Below are 17,116 nucleotides of genomic sequence, written 5' to 3' on the forward strand. Positions count from 1 at the left end.
TCTTGAGACTGTGCTGGGAGACACAGCAAACCTTCGTGCACGTATGGATGTGCCATCCTGGAGGAGCTGGATTGATTGGGCTGCAGGTCCCGACTCATGCTACCAGTAGTGACAAGGACACTAGCAGAACACAAAACTGTCTGTGGCCACCACATGCAAAACAGCTACCTTTTTGGGGGTTGTCTTGCTTTTGCATCTCCATTACACCTGATGTCACTGCACCAAAGCAGGTGAAATTGATTCACAATCACGTGTGCTTCCTAAATGGACAGATTGATATCCCTGAAGTTTAACTGACTTGGTGTTACGTTAATTTTTTTTGAGCAGTATAGATATACAAATAATATTAAAGTTAAAGTGCTGACTGTCCTTTAATTTGAGGGTATTTACATCCATACAGGGTGATCTGTGTAGGAATTACATCGTATATTCATTTTAAACATACCCCCCTATTTTAGGAGACCAAAAGTAATTTGACAGTCGACTTCTCAGCTATTTCTGATTAGTGAGGTGTATTCAATCGCTTCCTTAGTGCATGTATATGTGCTTTCAGTATATATATATATAATTCAAATTAATTCCTGATGGTGAAAGTCACTAGGAAATAGCCTACTGTTAGAGTGAGTGTTCAGGACTGTGTTCAGGACCTTGACACACCGTGGTGTAACCTTAAAGCAGAGAGGGTTACAAGCTTGTTTTTCTGGTTAACAATGCATAAAACAAGATGAAACATAAAAAATATCTAATGAATTACCAATTAGCCTGGAGTTAATTGTAAATTGAGAATAACATAATTTCTTTTGATTTAATGTGGTGTAAGCATAGGTAAATTATGTTTCTTGATTGTTAAGCTGTTTAGGTGTTCATACGCATTATGATGTTCATAGGTATTATGATGTTCATTTAGGTTTTTGTTTATATAAGCTTATTTTAAAGTATTTGTTATTCTGGAGGTTTTAATGGATAAATGCCTTATTTAACTTGAGCTTCTTGTCTGAGTCATTGTTTGTAGTGCATCATAGTGTAACTAAAGTAAGCAACGCCTAGTCTGCTGTAATTTGAGATCAATGCCATCACTGGATCACATGGTAATGACTTATTTTCACATTGTCATAATTCCACTATAATACAAAAAATGATAATATCGAATATCATCATATTACTTGAGAGCATAGCAACGTATGAAAACGGGATATTGTGATGACCCTACTGTGTGCACACTGCACAGCTGGACATGGCACTTTGGATTTGATCACATTAGCCACCATCTTATTTCAGCAACAGACAGAACTGGTCACATCTATGTAGCGGTCTCCAATGCACAGCCTTGTGTGTGCTCACAGCTGTGGTCTACTTGGCCTACTAAAGCCACACCACGGGTCTCTCTTCTGAACAAGGGAATCACTTTTCCTTCTTAAACTAGCCTTAAGTTGATTGACCTTAAGTTGATTGTGGTTCAGATTCCCACTGGGGGACAGACAGTATTATGGGCAGTATTATGGGTAATTGGAAGATTGTCTAAATTTTAATAAAATTTGTCATACCAATGTCACCAAGTGTTCCTATAGTGGCCAGCTGTATCGGCAGGTTTGGTTTGCAGTAAACCTTTGGGACCCAGAGACCTGCCCGCTCCACAGAACATCATACAATAGCTTCTTTCACTTGTTGCATATTCTCATTGTGCTGTATTGCAAATGATTACATAAGTTTTAATTAACTGATCAAATTAAAAACGGATGAATCAATAGTTTCCAATTTTTTTTTACGTGGTCACTAAAACTAACCATTTGGAGAACTGAAGAAATTGAATTACAAAGCAAAGATAATGGGTGAAATCCACATTCTGTTAATAAGATTAAGGAAAAAGAAATGTAGTGTTCAACTAATATAGTGAGCACCATAATTCATTGGACCGTGACATTTTTGGTTATTTTGGTTCTGTACTCTGAAAGGATACAAACACAATGAATGGTTGAAGTGTAGACGGTCAGCTTTAATTTCATGTTCTTTTCATCCATATCGGATGAACCGTTTAGAAATTATAGAACTTTTTGTACATAGCCCCTCCCATTTTCGGGCATCAAAAATATTGGACAGTTTAAACTAATGTAGAATAATGTAGGGACTACAACTTCCACATTCCCACAGGAAAATTCTGCGACGTCCACCACGAATGACGTCTAACTTGGTTCAGCCAATCCCGTAATGGCGGGAGCAATAAAGGTCCCGTATAAGAGCAAGACACGTTCTTGGGATCTCTCTTCTGGCTCTTCTGCTTTTTCTGCCTCTTCTGCTTGTTCTCTTCGACGCACCCTTTTTGGCCAGTCGCTTCAGCTCATCTGCTCCGAGACTCGGACAGAGGCTGAATGCTGCACAGCGCACTACCAGGCCTACGGACACACCCAGTTACCTCGCGGTAACTACGTGGCCTATAGTGAGTGGAAATTGTTGTACGCGGAACGCTACATCAGTTTACCCCAATAAAGCCCAACAACGAAACAGCAACGAACTTTTACACCTGGAAAAGGACCAGCGGATCAGACGACAACGCGCTGCTAAGACGGGAACACCCCAGCCTGCGCATCTCTCCCGGACACCATTCACAGCACCATCGCCGCTTCTACAAGGACAGCATGTCTTTTGGATCCAGCAATGCGTATGGACTCAGTAAGAAAACAAACATTCGTGAATTGATTCGCCGTCTTTTGCGCATATATAGAGTAAAACTACGCAAGTAGTCCCTTCTCACAGCTAACTCTAACTCATTACCACACCCAGAACTCTAGCGACACGCGCGCTTGCGCGCGCCACACACACGCACACACACATACCAAACTAAATTTCCTTACTAACTTCCCGTTAGTTTATCTGTTATGTGTTTGTATGTTTGTTTAATAAATATATTTTATTAAACCCCGGTGTCCGTTTTGGAATCGCATAGACATGAGAGCCGAGTTAAAGCAGTCTTTCGAAGAACTTCCAACCTTCAGGTTATCGGTATGTTCAATCATTAATATTGGTTATTTTAATTAATTGAAATACTATATTTGTGGTTGGATATTTCTGATAACAGTAATTTTATGAGACTGATTACTTTTCGCAGTTATACTGCAACACAACGTTTAACTGGCGCCCCGGTTTCGTAGAGAGTAAAATCCCTGCGTTATTTGGCGGCCCGTGCAAGGACCCTATATAATTTGGAGTCCCGTGCGAGGACCCCTACAATAAAGTAATACTTTTTTTATTTGGTCACATATTCTTTACATGCAATGACTGCTTGAAGTCTGCCACGCATAGGCATCGCCAGACGCTGGGCATCTTTCCTGGGAATGCTCTTCCAAGCCTGTACTTCAGCATCTTCAGTTCCTGCTTGTTTTGGGGCCTTTTTGCCTTCAGTCTCATCTTCAGCATGTAAAATTTATGTTCAACTGGATTCAGATCCGGTGACTTGGCTAGTCAAGGATTTTCCACTTTTTGGCTGTCAAAAACCCATTAGTTGCAGCAAGGGCGTGCACTAACTTTTGCCCCATCGTTGGCAAAAAAACCCCCCAAAAAAGCGTTGAGGTGGTGGAAACAACCAAAGAGAATGAAAGCAAAGGGGGTGAGTGATTACACTGACTGCTTTGCTTCACATTGCCGAAAAAGACCTCTGCCAACCCAAAGCGGCAGATAATCACTCATTCCAAACTGGCTGGTATCAGATTCCAGAAGCTAAACAGCAGTTTGAATATTCAGACAAATAAGACCACATTTTTTCTTTGCATCTAGTAGCCTATAACTGAATTTAATGACACTGCTTTCATAGTGTGAGGGTGTGCCAATTGGAAAATTGGGTGGCAAAAATGTAATAAAAACACGCAATAGGTGATTGCCAAAATACAGTAATGTCTGAACTCTGAGATTCAATATCACGTTAATTTTGGTCATTGTGTTTTCAAGTAGCATATGTTAAACAACTGCTATGCAGTGGTGCTGTCGGCGGCATAGGCTCCAGTTTAGATGGGTTAGTCCTGCTGTAAATGTACAGTTGAGTGGTTGTGGACATCAAGGGTGCTTATGTCTGCTCTTAATTTTGAATGAAGTCATTGTCACCCCTTCACTGCAGGTATTCAGCACCTACTCAAATGAGGAGTATGATCGGCGCAATGATGAGGTGGACCCTGTGGCAGCATCGGCCGAGTACGAGCTGGAGAAGAGGGTGGAGAAGATGGATGTGTTTCCGGTGGAGATCGAAAAGGGTGGGTAACAAAGCAGAAAACAGCGTTCCCAGTCAGGAGATGTATTAAATATATAAATAAATAAACATTTTCACCCTGAGAAGCTCTGGAGGGTGGAAATATTCTACTAAGTCAGGGCAGGTTGCCCAAATCTAATGAAAGGCTATCCAGCTGGCTAGCTTGCTTGCACATTAATGGCCCATTCAGAACAAAGATTTTGATGACACTGACAACTCTTTACAAGACTCATGGTTTGCAACATTCTAAGACTAAGGTTCACATGAAAGCAACAAGATGAGACCATGTTGACGGTTACCACAGCACAGATTCTCTCTACTCCCTTGTTTACAGCTTGGTTTCTTGCAATAGTCATTTGGCAAATATCTAGTATTGTGAAAATGGACAAAAGTAATAGTGATAGTGAGATGCTTGCTGTAGCAGTAAGCTGGCCATGTTACACGCGGTGCATGCACAATTTCACCTGTCTTTTCCCATGAGCTCCACTGATTGTATACACTGTTTTTAACAATAGCACTGACACATACAGTGTGTTCTAAGACTCCACCACCTGTGATTAGATGAGATTTTTTGCCTGCAGTGGCCAAGCTCTGACATTAGACATTCTGTGATGGGGTAGTTCACACTGCTGCAATCTTCTCTGCTGAATTCTAAAACCATTTCCTTGCATCATATTCACAGCCAAGAGCATCCACAATTGGGTGTCCATGTAAATATATTCAAATGGACATGCTTCAATGTTTTTTTATCCCTCAGATTTCATCCAACCCAGTTTTCTTTCAAGTGCTGAAGTAGTAACAGTCTTTGTTCCTTAAAATGTAGGGCTACCCCCCAGTGGTTGACATTTCGGTCACAAAGACTCTTTCAGTCGAATCCTCGCCTGCAATTCACTTGCACAATGTTAATTGCAAATGGTTATTCAAGTGGTGAGCAGTCATCGGCTAATCTTGCTTGTCCAGAAACATTTAAAAAATGTAAAATAATTACATTTTCACTTCTCCACTATTTCCTCTTTCCATCACTGTGGTAGAGGTTGATCAGTCCATAACATAACTTTAACATAACTTTATTCCAGAACTCTACAGGTTTTTTACTGTATGTTTTTGCAAACTATAACCTGGCCATTCTATGCTTCAGGCTTGCTTGGGGTTTGCATCTTGTGGTGAATCCTCTGAGGTTATGATGGCATAATCTTGATGGTCATCTTTGACGCCTACATCCTGGAAAGTGTTCTTGAACTGTTGAACAGTTACAAACAGATTTTTCTTCACCAATCAAGAGATTCTTTTGTCATTCACTGCACTGGTCTTCCGTGGTCTACCAGGTCTTTTGCCATTGCTGAACTCACCAGTGCCTTCTTGCTTCTTAACAATATACCAATAAGTTCATTTTAGTGCACCTCATTTTTTGCCTATATCTGTGATTGATTGATTCTGATTTTACAGCCGGATGATGGGCTGCTTTACTGGGATTCACGCTTTGGTCCTCATGTTGAGAGACAACAGGTTCCAAATGCAGATGGTACTCTTAGAATCAATTCTAGACCTTTTGTTAGCTCTCTTTTGCATGAACTATAGATGAAACCTAACGCACCGGTCCAAGAAACATTTGAGCAGCTAATTGTCCCATTACTTTTGGTACCCTAAAATTGGGGTGGATTGTATAAAAATGGGTACACTTCCTACACTGTTCACCCAATATGGATGTAAAAGCCCTCAAATCCAATAGTCCGCACTTAACTTCATAATCATTGTTTTAATTAAAATTCAGTGTGCTGGCGTACAGAGCCATAACACCAAAAAAAAAATGTATCATTGTCCAAATACTTAGACTGCACTGTTTCTGTTTTTAAAGATATTATTATTTTTTTTTTTACAACAACAGGTAACAGATGACTAGTTATTTTTCCCCTCAGCTTTCACTGCAGGAAATAGTTAGACTTTAATTTAATTGGTACAATATTAATGATACATCAAACTGTGGGAAATATCAATATTGATATATGAACATAGTAATAGTAGCCTACAGCTGACGGAGGAAAATGTAACAAATGGATTCAAAAACACGACAGTAGCAGACATCGATATTGTACATCTTAGTCCCATTCCTATAATGACTAAGGCTGGGTTTCTGTTAATGAAAATATTAGCTGAAGTCCCAGAGCATTCACAGCAAAGTTTCTGTGAAAACGCTGAAAAAAAGGGTGAAAAGCATAAAACATTTCTTTGAAGTCTGACAAACAACTGCAACGACTGACAGACTGGAATCTTGGTCAGAGCTTTGAAGAATCTATACATTGTCACAATGTTCATCCCATTGTTTGCCAATTTGGTTAAAATGCTTAGGCCTATAGGCTACAGTACAGATCACACTGCAGGCTATGTTTAAGGTTGACTGTTACCATCCAGAACTGTCAGAAAATGGAAAGATAGGGGAAATTGCTGAAATGGCAAAAAACACGGAAAGCCACACCGTCCCTGAATTCCAAGACAAACACCCAGTTATACTAATGACTACTGTATTCAGTGAATGATTGTGGTACACTAGTGACATTTGCAGTATATGAAGTGAAACGGTTCAACCAGTTAATGTAGAAATCTGTGGGAAACTGCGGTTGGATGACTACCTCCAGAATTCTACAATTCGACAGGCATTTTATTTGCTTCTAACTTCCCTTTCCTTACTTTTACTCACACTCCTCTATCTCATACCAACTGCACTCCTCTATCTCACACTAACCATCTCATATGAATCACAATCCTCTAACTTACACTAGAGTTGTTCCGATACCGATACCACGATTGGAAATGCCTGTGATACTGCCCAAAATGCTGGATTGGGTATCGACGAGTAAGCAAGTCTACTAATCCGATATCACATAATTTATCATGTGATGATAGCATTATCATTTATGCTACTCAGACAAGCAACAACATGCACGGTGCTACGAGAGTGCAACGTTAGTCAGAGCTAGCATAATTTCAGCAATTTGGCAGTATTTTACACTGTAAAATCCCACCACTAAAACAACGATGTGCACAGTATGCAAGGCTTTAGTTTCAATTTCAACACCAGCAATCTTCTAAAGCATTTGAAGGCGCATCACGTGAAATTGCACAATGAGTTCACCAAGGCAAAGGGAAACTGAGTTGGAAACGTTTACAAAACATTGCTAACCGATAACCATAATTTTTTTCTGAAGCTGAAATGGTAAGCTCAGTTTAAAATATATGCATGTTCACCACCGTATTATTGTGCTTTTTGTTCTAAACAATTGACAAGCTTACAGTAGTTCTAGGAAGCAATCTGGCCATTTCAGGGGGTTTAAAATGCAAATTGAATTGAATGCTACAGTATTACAGTTATCAAATAATTTATTTTGCTGTTGGTTTATAAACAGAAGATCCATGTTTATTCGTTGACACGCAAATTCAAACTACCGGCAAACTGAATGCAGTTTTTCACTATGCTGTATCTACATGAAAATAAACAAAGCAATACGTCATTGGACAAATGCTGCACGCAATATTACAATGTGCTGTAATACTCTTCCATTCTAAACTGTCAATCAACTAGCTACAGTAGTAGCCTACTAGCAAGCAATCTGCGGCCATTTCAGAGTGTTAAGAATGCAAACGCCACAGAAAATTTAATGCTACATTAGTTATCAAATAATTCCTGTGTGGTTTAAATCTGTAGCTGTTGGTTTACGCATGGCTGATTGTATAATGTTTCTTCATCCGTGTTTATTCGTTGACACGCAAATTCAAACTACCAGCAAAATGAACATCGCTTTCCACTATGCGGTATCTGCATAAAAAGAAATAAAGCAATACATTACCATTAGGTTATTTATCCATTGGATATTGAAATTCTGATTTCAGCGAAAAATGGAACACGTTAATCACACCACCCATGCCATACAAAATGTATTGGCAAAGTTTACCTTTACATAAAAAAATATTACATTATATAGAGACCTGTATTGGCAGGAATGTGAAATCATTAGACCAGCCGCCTATGGTAAAATATACCCGGTGTTATCATATAATATCAGGCAAATATTACTTGACCACAACATTTTGAGTGCACAACCCCATCTGTAACAAAGTTCTTAACTGCAGCATATTAACAGATTTCATGCCAATCAAGTCTATCAGGTATAAGCCATAGGGAAGAGGGATGAAAACATGAACATGAATTATCATTTTAACTGATGCATTTTAAAAAATGACACACGATCGACCAGCATGCCTGGACGTAAACCACAGGGATTTAACTACAGATTTCTGCAACTGTGAGGTTACACTGCAATTAGGCAAAACTAATATTTTGTTATTTTTTATTAATACATTTTTTAATGCACAGGTATCAGATCGGTACTCGGATGCCAATACCTAACTTGCGTTAGGGAAGGAAAAAATGGAATTGGAACATCTCTACCTCACACTAACTGCTCTCCTCTACCTCACACTAACTGCTCTCCTCTACCTCACACTAACTGCTCTCCTCTACCTCACACTGACCACTCTCCTCTTCCTCGCACTAACTGCTCTCCTACCTCACACTAACAGCTCTCCTCTACGTCACATTAACTACACTCATCTACCTTACATTAGTCCCTCTATTTCTCGCTTCAACTCTCTTGTTTTTCACAATAACTGCCCACCTATTCCTTACACGAAACACTCCTTTTCACCTTCTCTACCCTCTTCTTCCACACAAGCAGGTGACAACGGCCTGGGGATCAGCATTATTGGGATGGGAGTGGGTGCAGACCAGGGCCTGGAGAAGCTGGGAATATTCGTCAAGACAATAACAGAGGGTGGAGCGGCCGAGAAAGACGGACGGTGAGGAGCTTCATGTTGTTTTTACAGCATCAGTTTATAAAGCCAACAGACGAAAGTGTGTTTAAGCAGGACAATTTATGAAGAAGAGCTGCCTACTCTGTTTTCCCATGATGCGACCCTGAATTCCCTGCTGTCATACTTTACCTATAGGGGTCTGTGCCATTCCTAAACAATTGAGTGTATTTATATCCTTTGGCAAGAGCAGAATAAAATATTTATAGTAGCTCCAATCTACACAGAACTTTCTGCCAGATTAAACACAGCCATGCTTTCTACTTTTCCCTGGTCTATGTATAAGCTGTATCAATGCAAGTTCATAACACACTGAAGAACACAGAAATACAGTTTTTGCCATATTGATGGGATTTTTTTCAGTTACAGTGACACAGCTCCGCTGCAGGTCTCTCTAATATGTGTCCACTGTCTCATGCCTAGCATCCAAGTGAATGACCAAATCGTGGAAGTAGACTCCACCAGCTTGGTAGGAGTCACACAACTTTTTGCTGCCACTGTCCTGAAGAACACCAAAGGCACTGTCTGGTGAGTTTTGATACTTCCTCCCAGCTGTTAAAGTGGAATGGTCTTTGTCAACTGCCTCTCCAAAGCGCACAGGCACATTGCCTATATTTATGGGTTGTGGCCAGCGAGGTAATACAGTCTTTCACAGAGCAATTGGAATAACTGGAAGTGTCATGAGAAACAAGGACTTTAAAGGTATTTTCTTGTTACCTGCCAGGGACTACATATGTGACCTGCTCTATCAAAATCAGACACTACTCGACAAAAGCTTTCTAATAATAACAAAGTTCTCTCTACTCCAGATATCAAGGGTGTTGTGTCCCATTTCATTTTGAGTGCCAACAAACCATGTTTTTGAGAAAAACGGCTTCAAAGTTTAGTCGCGAGATGGTAATTACATGAGGCTGGAAGACTACCGATATTGGGCTAACAAAACTCTGGGGCTACAACTTGTCATCTTACGTATAAACCTTTAAAAATTATATTTTACTCTCAACATTTACTCTTGACATTAAGACATACAGACCACAAAAGCATAAACCCAGCTGTTATGGTTGTTTGTGACTGGTGAACGGTGAAAAGCTGGCTAGCCTCCAAATGACGTGAAACTCTGTTGCTACCGCGTCATTTTACGTGATAAACATTTAAATGTATATTTTTAAACTGAATTTCACATTGCAACATACAAATCCAGAAAGCCAAGACATTGAAGTCGCATTCAGACTTTAGATTATGAAAGCAAAGATATTGTTCAACAAAATTAAGATAAAGCCAAAAATTTAAACTTTTCCATAAACATCAATTTATGTGAAATTGCCCGACTGATTATGATAGAGCGGGTGAATTAGGTATTATTATAGTTGACTTCGGTTTATTTCTTGAATATGGCGGGTTGTCAGTGAATATGTTTCTTCAACATTGGCTCACGCAGTAAGAGCTGTTGTCTAGCAGTCGGAGGGTTGTCGGTTCGATCCCCCGCCTGTGCTGTGTCGAAGTGTCCCTGAGCAAGACATCTAATCCCTAAAATGCTCCTGCAGCCAATCACCGTTGGTGTTTGAGTGTGTATATGAATGGGTGAATGAGAAGCATCACTCGTACAGTGCTTTGGACCATTTACTTCACGCTGGCTTTCAGAGAGAGCAGACTGTTAATGGTTTACCAAAGGCAAATTAAGTCCACAAGCATGCATTTGGCAGAACTGCACTTGTCAGACAGTTTTTCTGAGGTGTGGATAGGGCTTGTCTCAGAACGTTTTTCCCCTGCTCTCTAAGCTAAGCCCTCCATCTGCCCTCACAGCTTCCTGATTGGCCGGGAGAAGTCCGGGGTCCAAAGTGAGGTGGCTCGCCTCATTAGTGAAACTTTGGAGCAGGAGAAGAGCCAACAACAGCAGTGCTTGGATGATCCCTATGACCACTCTACAGATGAGGTGACCAAAGTTAACCAAATTTGATCAGGTCTGAGGACTATACCAGGGTTTTTCCTGCCTCTAAAGGAGACAATGGTGTTATTTTACTGGTGTTAACTTGATCATGGGCCATTCCATTTTTTGGGGTGTTATATCTCCAAAATTGGATATTTTTAGTGTCATTGTATTTTCTGAGTCTTGGGTGTAGGGCAGCTCAACAATGACTCCACATCACAATCTACACAGAAATGGTTGAGTAAAAACAACAACCATTTTCTGCAATGGCCATTTCAGTCTCCAGCCTTAAATCCCATCAAAAACCTGTGGTCTGAACTGAAATACAAATAAAATGTGATTGTAATTGATTGATTGATTGAGGAGGGAGGTATCCCAAGGATATCAATGATTCTGAAAGGTTCTGCATGGATGGAATGGATGAAAGTATTCTCTAATCTTATCACAGACTATAGGAAAATACTCATGGCTGTCATCTTTGCCAGGGGTGTTTACACAAAGTGTTAAACCAGGGGTGCCAATAATTCCAACCAATTTTCTGGGCAAATTATTTAATTATTTATTGTAAAATTTCCTAATTCTTATTTGACTTTGGTTGATTCCATTGAATCATTAATTAAGCACACTACTTTACACCTGTTAGAAAATAAACCATATGTCCATAACTGCATTCGTTTTTAGTTTACTGGTGTGTCAAGCAAAAGTAGCAGAAAGTAGCTGCAGCGAACGCTGTCACTTCAGATGTGTGTACATTACAGGAAATAAAGTGGTCTAGGGTTTACATGATCATTACGAATTTAGTAGTAGATCACGAAACTAGGCATTCAGGGGAGCTGCCATAATTACCTGTTCATCAAGCTGGCATAATTCTGTATATATTGTGGGAATCAGATCTGCAGTAAAATTATATACAGAGGAAAATGGGAAATACACATGGCCAATTAAAGCGGTTACTGTGCTTTATTTGAGTCAAACATTAGGCCCCACCACACAATGCTTTTCATAAAAAGCCTACCAAAAAAACTTCCGGCGGCATGCAGTGCTAGTGAGGAGTGGCACACACCGAACCTCCTGAATATTAAAACCACAACTTGCTTTAAAAATGTGGTAAACTTTTTAGACAAAATCTGAGGAGCAGAGACTTTTCGTGTGCTTTCAACAACTTTAAATGAGCGAAGGTTTACGGAGCAAAGGCGCACCAACTCACAACGCCGGTCTACCTCCAGCCACGCGCAAACAAACAAAGCTGAAACAATCTAAACCTACAATGACTCAACCCGTGGACAAGGAAGAATACAGCTCAAGTGAGTTAATGAAAGCTATCATGTCAGGCAACGATCTGTCTAAAAAGATATCGGGGCAAGTAGCTGACTTGGACAATAAAATCGCGGCCTTGACAACTCGAGTTGAACAAGTGGAACAACGAGTCAGTGACGGAGAGGATAAAGCCAATACGCCGAACGTCGGCTAAAATCCATGGAGAAAGAAATCAAAGACCTCCGTGATAAAAACACAGAGATGGAAACAAGAAGTCGGAAATTCAACTTAAAGATTGTAGGATTAAAAGAAGGAAGAGAGGGAAGCGATGCAACAGCCTTCTTTGAAACTTTCTTTTTCACACTTTTTGGATCAAGAGTCCCAGGACGCATCAAACTTCAAATCGCTCACTGCTCCCCGGGACTCCAGCAAGCAGCAGCCCATTCACCCACAGGCAAACCAGCCGCACGAACGGTGTGGGTCAGATTCCTTCGACTGCAGGACAAAATCAAGGTGCAAAGGCTGGCACAGGAAAAGGGATCCCTTACTTTTGACACACGCATCAGAATCTATCCGGATTATGCGCAAGAAATACAGAAGAAGAGGAATGAATACAACGATGTTAAAGCCGTCCTGAGGGAACACAACATCGGATATGGATTTATCCACCCCTCAAAATTCCAGATAGACTACAAGGGGGAGCGCAAGATATTCCAATCCAAGGAAGAGACCGAAAAGTTTCTGGTGCAGAATAATATCACACGTCGATGAAACGCCGGCCTGCTCCATCCCTTTTGAACCGAGACCCCTATCAGCGCGGCAGCGTGATGCGGATGGAGAAGACCAGCACACTTGGACGGTAGTAAACTCTCAGTAGATTATGGATTTTAGCCTTACTTTTCGACTTAAATAGCCTATTGAAGTGAGAGCGGTTAGTATCAGTAGGCTACTATTATTAATACCATTATAACTGCCACTGCTATTGTGATCATTATTAGGCCTACTACTATGATTACCTTTATTATTAGCCATGTCTATCGTGAGCATGGTGGCTATCATTATTGTTTTGGAACATACTTAAAATAATTGAAAGAAGCAGTATAAAGAAATCTTTGACAACCCGTTTAGTAATAGCCTAATATGTAAAGAAAACGAAAGCTTTGCTAAACGTGTAGCCTATTGTGAAGATTAATCAAAATTGAACTCGACCTAACTCACTGATCCTGACCCAGAATGGCCAGTTTCTATTACTGTAAAGGTTACAAATTCTTGATTATCAGGAATATTCTTTTTTTCCCCTCCCGTCTCCTGTTTATTTAATGTACCCGTGATATCTTTATGCCTATGAAGGAAAGGCAGACAAGATGGTGGTAAAGATCTGTAGCCTGGACTACTATCACAAGGCCTACTGCTGTCCACATTATTTTATTATTATTACTTTATTAAAGCAACTGTTATAATTATCACTGGTGGTAATCTCAATTCTGGTTGTGTCTAATTATATTAATTGGGTTTTGGAGGTTCGGAGGCGGTAAACACTCTGTGTTGGCATCCCAAGGAGCACCGTTATGCTCCATCCTGCCAGTACCCTTACAGGGGCTCCTCCCCCTGGCTGGCTTTGATGTTACATCCTTTCTCAACTATATGGTTCTACAACGGTACTTAGTTTATCCCTTTTTTCCTTTTGTGTCTTTTTGTCTGTATTTCTGTTTTGTGGTGTATATGTCTTTTTGTGGTGTTCATTTCCAGTCTTGGCTCTATGTAATGCTTTTTCAATATGGCCTCTCGTGTATGCAGCATCAATAATAGTTTACTCTCTCTTACCTCATGATTAATCTCAATTTCATGACTGAATGTACGAGGCTTGAATTCGCCGGTGAAAAGGGTAAAGTGTCTAGAATTTTTAAAACTCAAGAATGTAGATCTTGGCTTCCTACAAGAAACTAATTTTAAAGAGGTAGACATTTGCAGGTTGAATAATAGGTTCTATAAGGTTATAGCTTTATCGTGTGCTTCTAATAAATCTAAGGGTGTATTGATTGTAATTAAATGGAAACTCAATGCAAAAATTATAAAAACGGGTGGAAATGCTGAGGGTAGGTTCTGTTATGCAACCATTATCCTCAATGGCACACAATTCAATTTTTGCCCCCAATGTATTCAACTCTCTCTTTTTTGACAATGTGAAGCTGAAGTTGTTGGATTTCGCAGACTCTAAGCTGATTCTGGGAGGCGATTTTAATTTGTTGGTGGACCCTTCCATGGATTCAACCAACCCTAATATATCTGTCCGTAGAACTTCATCCATCTATTTTAAATTATTTCTACAGGACTTAAATATTGTAGATGTCTGGCGCCTGCGGAATCCGACCGCTAAAGATTTTACCTTTTATTCTTCCTTTATTATTCTTTTTCAAGAATAGATTATTTCTTTATCTCCCCAGCTCTCTTAAAAGATGTACAGTACGCATCATTTCTCCCAATGCTTCTTTCAGATCACTCCCCTGTTCTAATCTCTATCAATTTCATACCTGGTTTAAAAGGTGGCATTTTAACACATCTCTATTGCAGAACGACAAGTTTTTGACTAGAATCAACAGGGACGTTAGAGAATTCTTAAACTTTAATGTACAACCATGGATTGACCCACATACCCTTTGGGAAACAACAAAATGCTGTATAAGAGGTATTTGTCTCTCCTTCTCCTCCCATTTGAATAGAGTGCGCAACCTTGAACTAAAAACCTTGGAGAGGGAAATCTTGGGTCTTGAATACCTTCAGAAATCCTCCTTCTCTGAAGGAAGACAAAATGAATTGTCTGATGTCAAAGCAAAATATAAAATGTTATCTACCTCCAGAGCTGAATTTCTACATCTAAGAACCCGACAACATATTTATGAAAATTAAGCAATCAGAACACCTAGCATCCATAGATGTAATAAAAAATGCTGTTGGTGATACATGCACACTTCCTTCCGAAATTCATGAAGCATTCACCTCCTTCTATTCCAAACTATACTCTTCGGAATCACAGAAGGACAACACTAAACTACAGCTCTTCCTAAATTCTCTGAACCTCCCTACACTTTCAGCGGAACAAGCTTCGATCCTGGAAGCTCCCATCAGTCTGTCTGAACTGAAAGATGCCTTAGATTCTATGCCAAAAGCAAAACCCCCAGGTTTGGATGGCATTCCTCCTGAGCTCATAACCGTTCTATGGGATGCAGTTGGCCCAGCTATTTTAAATTCATTAAACCATTCACTGACGACTGGAACCTTTCATCGTGACCAAAAAACTGCTCTCATCACTCTTCTCTTAAAGAAAGGGAAAGATCCTCTGGAATGTGCCAGCTATAGACCTCTTTCAATTCTAAACTGCGATCTCAAACTATATGCCAAAGTTTTATCAGGACGACTGGACAATGTTATTTCGCATCTAGTACATCTAGACCAGGCCGGATTTATTAAGGGTCGTTTAGCTTCGGATAACATTTGCAGACTATTACATATTATTGAATTCTCCTCAACTCAAAAGCAGTCACTGGATGCCGAGAAGGCCTTTGACCGTGTGGAGTGGGATTATTTATCGGACCCTCATTTATTAAAATTCGTATCCTCTACGCTGACCCCACTGCACGCGTCCAAACTGGACACCCTGGTGCACCTCAGTTCATGCTACATAGAGGACAGCCTTGCCTAGTAGATCTATCACCTGGTCTATTTGCACTATCTTTAGAGCCTCTAGCACAGGCTGTCAGACAACATCAAAATATATCAAACATCTCTATCAAAGGAACCACTCACTCCATCTATCTTAACGCGGATGACATTTTGATGTATTTGTCTGATTTAGATAACTCTATCCCACATGTCCTCAACTTCTTTGAGGAATTTAGGTCCTTTTCTGGTTTTAAAATCAACTGGTCAAAATCCCTTCTCATGCCGTTAAATCTTGCTGCAAAAAAGCTCACTTTCTCTTCACTCCCAATTACCATGGAGCACAATGGCTTCACTTATTTGGGGATTCAAATTAGACCTAGCCTCTCTTCCATGATTAAAGACAACTTTAATTCAGCACTGGTTAAAGTCAAAACTGATTTAGCCAAATGGCCTCCTCTCCATGTGTCTCTTCATGGACGCATTTCTGTTATTAAAATGAACATCTTACCTCGTCTTAACTTCCTTTTCTCAATGCTCCCTCTTTCACCCCCTCCCAATATGTTTGCAGAGCTGGACGCAACATGCAGGAACTTTCTTTGGAAAGGGAAACGCCCCTCTATTAGTCTCTCTACCTTATCACGTCCGAAAATGTTAGGCGGCATTGCCCTCCCTAACTTTAAATGCTATTACTGGGCCTTCCAGCTTAGATTCCTGAAGGTCTGGCTGGATGCCTCCTCTGGGGTACCATGGCGTCAGCTAGAAAATGCCTTATGCTACCCTACTAGAATCCAAGACCCTTTTGTGGCGCTAAAATTCGGTCCACACGGTTGGGTATGGGATCTATCATTTCAAATACCTTGTCCATTTGGTACCAAATTGAAAAAAAAACTACATTCCGTCTGTAAATTTCATGACAGGACCCCTATTTGGAACAACAGCTGTATCCAGACCGGCTCTGTGCCTTTTAGTTTCCCCCAATGGACTAACCTTGGTATACACACGCTTAGCGACATTTTCAATCAACAAGGTCTCCGCTCTTTTCAAGATCTGAAGGAGGCTTACTCTCTACCGGGTTCCTCGTGGTTCCTATATCTCCAACTTCATACAGCACTTAAAGCATACGGAGTACCTTGGGATACTTCGGTCCCATCTCATTCCTTGATAAACCTTATCCA

The 17,116-nt window shown here is 40.3% G+C and overlaps 1 protein-coding gene across 3 annotated transcripts in view; it reads left to right on the plus strand.

Moving 5' to 3' along the window:
• The window catches only part of ppp1r9ala (protein phosphatase 1 regulatory subunit 9A-like A), a 73,014-nt gene that overhangs the window by 20,681 nt on the left and 35,217 nt on the right, over positions 1-17,116 (plus strand). For 2 of the 3 annotated variants that reach the window (XM_061235461.1, XM_061235463.1), the window contains exons 3-6: positions 4,106-4,238; positions 8,965-9,085; positions 9,521-9,625; positions 10,901-11,030. In XM_061235461.1, the coding sequence (XP_061091445.1) occupies positions 4,106-4,238; positions 8,965-9,085; positions 9,521-9,625; positions 10,901-11,030 (489 nt within the window). Of the gene's footprint in view, positions 1-4,105; positions 4,239-8,961; positions 9,086-9,520; positions 9,626-10,900; positions 11,031-17,116 lie in introns of all 3 variants that reach the window. The other variant, XM_061235462.1, reaches the window with a different exon arrangement.

The sequence above is a fragment of the Conger conger genome, chromosome 3 (assembly GCF_963514075.1).
Source record: "Conger conger chromosome 3, fConCon1.1, whole genome shotgun sequence".
Lineage (NCBI taxonomy): Eukaryota > Metazoa > Chordata > Actinopteri > Anguilliformes > Congridae > Conger > Conger conger.